This window comes from Chaetura pelagica, unplaced genomic scaffold (genome assembly GCF_000747805.2).
Source record: "Chaetura pelagica isolate M959 unplaced genomic scaffold, ChaPel_1.0 scaffold300, whole genome shotgun sequence".
NCBI lineage: Eukaryota > Metazoa > Chordata > Aves > Apodiformes > Apodidae > Chaetura > Chaetura pelagica.
The window spans coordinates 2,325,765-2,328,496 of NW_009951945.1; the positions used below are offsets into that span (position 1 = coordinate 2,325,765).

The 2,732-nt window shown below is 51.5% G+C and overlaps 1 protein-coding gene across 1 annotated transcript in view; it reads right to left on the reverse strand.

Annotated features, from left to right (window-relative positions):
• Positions 1-876: 876 nt before the first annotated feature.
• MREG (melanoregulin) overlaps positions 877-2,732 on the reverse strand; it is a 16,022-nt gene continuing 14,166 nt past the window's right edge. The window contains exons 4-5 of the mRNA XM_009996996.1: positions 1,961-2,124; positions 877-990 (exon numbers count right to left, since the gene is read on the reverse strand). Of these exons, the coding sequence (XP_009995298.1) occupies positions 877-990; positions 1,961-2,124 (278 nt within the window). The remainder of the gene's footprint in view (positions 991-1,960; positions 2,125-2,732) is intronic.

Here is a 2,732-nt window from a genome sequence, read left to right on the forward strand (position 1 = left end):
TATCAGACATAACCCCAAAATAATACTGATGTTCATAAAAAATCCTCATTACCAGCAGGGATTGCTGGTAATTGACAGTCCATGCAGCTTTAGGGTGTTGGGTTTTTTAATGCAATTATGAGATAAACTTCCAGAAAATAATGAAGATGTTGGGCAACTGATCTGAGGGCATTACAGGAGCCAGATTCTCAGCAGGTCTGACCTTGACGCCTTCCTAAAATCCACCTTCTTGGAAGATGTTGAGCTGAGCACCCTGACATACACATCTCCAAACCATGACTGGCCAGGACAGAGCACCCAAACTGTGACCCTGCTCCAAGGCTTTGCTGCCTGGCACCAGCTCCTCTCCCAGCTCCATGCAGCTCCTGCCCCTTTGCTGCATCTGCTGGGACCTGCCCAGTGGGGAAATGAGGATGAGGAAAAGGACCAGCACACAGAGAAATGTCAGAGTTGTAGACAACTGAGGTATCTTCCTTCTTCACTCCCAGGGGGAGCAGCAGGTTCCAGCAGAAGGTGGATCTCCTTGCAGCACTTGGAACTGGAGCCATCTCAGCTTTTACAGCTACTGGTGTGTGGCAGGTTCCCCTCGTACCCACTGCACACATTCCTAGGCCAGCAGTCTCCCACCAGGGCTACCCTAGGGCACTTCTTGATCCCTCCTGCTTGGGAGCACCTTGGGGTCAGTGCCTGCTTCCCTGGGCCCTCCTGATGGGGCACAGCTCACTGACCACCTCACTCAGCTCCAGCCACTTCCTTCTCTGCAGGAAAACGAGGAGTGGCACAAACTTGTGCCAGCCCCTCGGCAAAGGAGCCTGGTCCCGGAGGAAAGGAAACCCACTGTCCATCTCACACCAGCAAGGCAGGTTCCTCAGGGCATCACTGCAGGGCCTTCTGGCTGTCATTCCCTCTTTCCCCACTGGGCCTCTTTGGATACACCACGCTGGCCATCCTGAAGAACTCATCTGCAGCATCCAGAGCTATGAGCCGATCCTGCCAAAGCAACAGGGGTTGACACAATCACCAAGGATGGAAAAGACCTTTGAGATCATCAAGTCCAGCCTGTGACCTCACACCACCACATCAACTAGGTCATTTGCCCTAGACTCTTAACCCTAGACCCTCTAATCTAGATGCTTATGCCTAGACCCTTAAACCTTGACTCCTACCACTAGAGTCCTAACCCCGGACAGAATCATCCCAGAAGATCATCTAGTCCAACCATAAGCTAAATCCACCCACCATAACCTAATCTACCCAATCAGTGCTTCAATCAAGCTGCTAAACACTGTATCTAGATTTCTCTTAAATACTTCCAGGGATGGTGACTCCACCACCTCCCTGGGCAGCCTGTTCCACTGTCCAATCACTCTTTCAGTAAAGAAATTCTTTCTAATATCCAGTCTAAACCTCCCCTGGCACAACTTGAGGCCATGTCCTCTTGTCCTATCACTTGTTCCTTGGGAGAAGAGACCAAGCCCCCTTGCTCCAACCTCCTTTCAGGCAGTTGTAGAGAGCAAGGAGGTCTCCTCTCAGCCTCCTCTTCTTTAAACAGTTCCCTCAGCCTCTCCTCATAGGGCTTATTCTCTTAATTTACAGTCACTCCAGGCTGCTTTGGGCAGCTCCCTGCTCAGGGTCCTCCCTCCACGACTGCTCTCAGGTTAAGCCAGGCATGAGGTCTAATCTTTTCCCATTCAGCTGGGAAAAGATTAGACCTCCCCACAGGCTGCCAGAGCACCCAGTTGCACAGGCTTGAAGAAACTTGGTGGTGGGTAAATTTCTGGTGCCACAGCACTGACATTTCCAAGGAGGTTAACCAGCCAAGCTACAAGCACAACATCTAACGGGGAAGCCCCAGATGCCACCAGGAGTGTGAGTGTCCTCTGGTGCAGTTCCCCTTCATCTGAGCTCACCTGCAGAGATGGGGGCCACGGGGAGGAAGGTCTGAGCATGAACTACTCACCACCACAAAGAGGTAACGCTCAGAAAGCTCCCAGCTGGTAGGGAAGATGTTTGTCTCTTCAGAGAGCTTTAACAGGATGTCCCGGGCTTTGCCCATGTTCTGAGAGTCACTGATGGTGCTGAGTTTGGTCACTGACAAGAGGGAGTCTGCTTCCTTCTGGAAACCTGGGGAAGAGATGTGTTACAGAAAGGAGTCAAGCATGTGGGGCAGGGTCAGCCCTGAGCCCTCCAGGTTCTTGCAAGGTTCCTCACTCCCCTTCCACCTGGGGCTGCTGCATTCCCTACTAATTAAAACAAACCAGCACTTCCCTGAGGCAAGCTCCTGTCTGCTCTTGAGGCAGGTATGAGCTTGCTGGTTGGGATAAAAAACCACCCCATAAACCCACTGAGAGCAAGTTGTTGCTGGCTTTCCAGAGAAAGGTGTATGAACACCCAGACCCAGGGTGCTGATTCAGTTCTTGCAGCTCCTGATGCTGCCAGAGCTTTCAGGGATGCTGGGGCTTCCTGAGCACCCCAGTGGCTACACCTGGATGTTGTCAAGAGGTAATAGTGATTAAAAAAACCCTGCAGCAGTAATGGATGCATGGGTGATTGTTCTGGTAGAAGTCAGCACCTCTTATAGGAAGGGTATCCAGGGAAGGAAAGGGGAAGGAGAATGAATGCAGGGATCTTTAAACAGAATTGGTACCAGGAACTCTTTCCTCAGCTTGAGGGAGCTGGTGGGTGATCTGTCTCACCTGACAACTCTTAAGAGTGGAAAGAGGGGAGGGCTT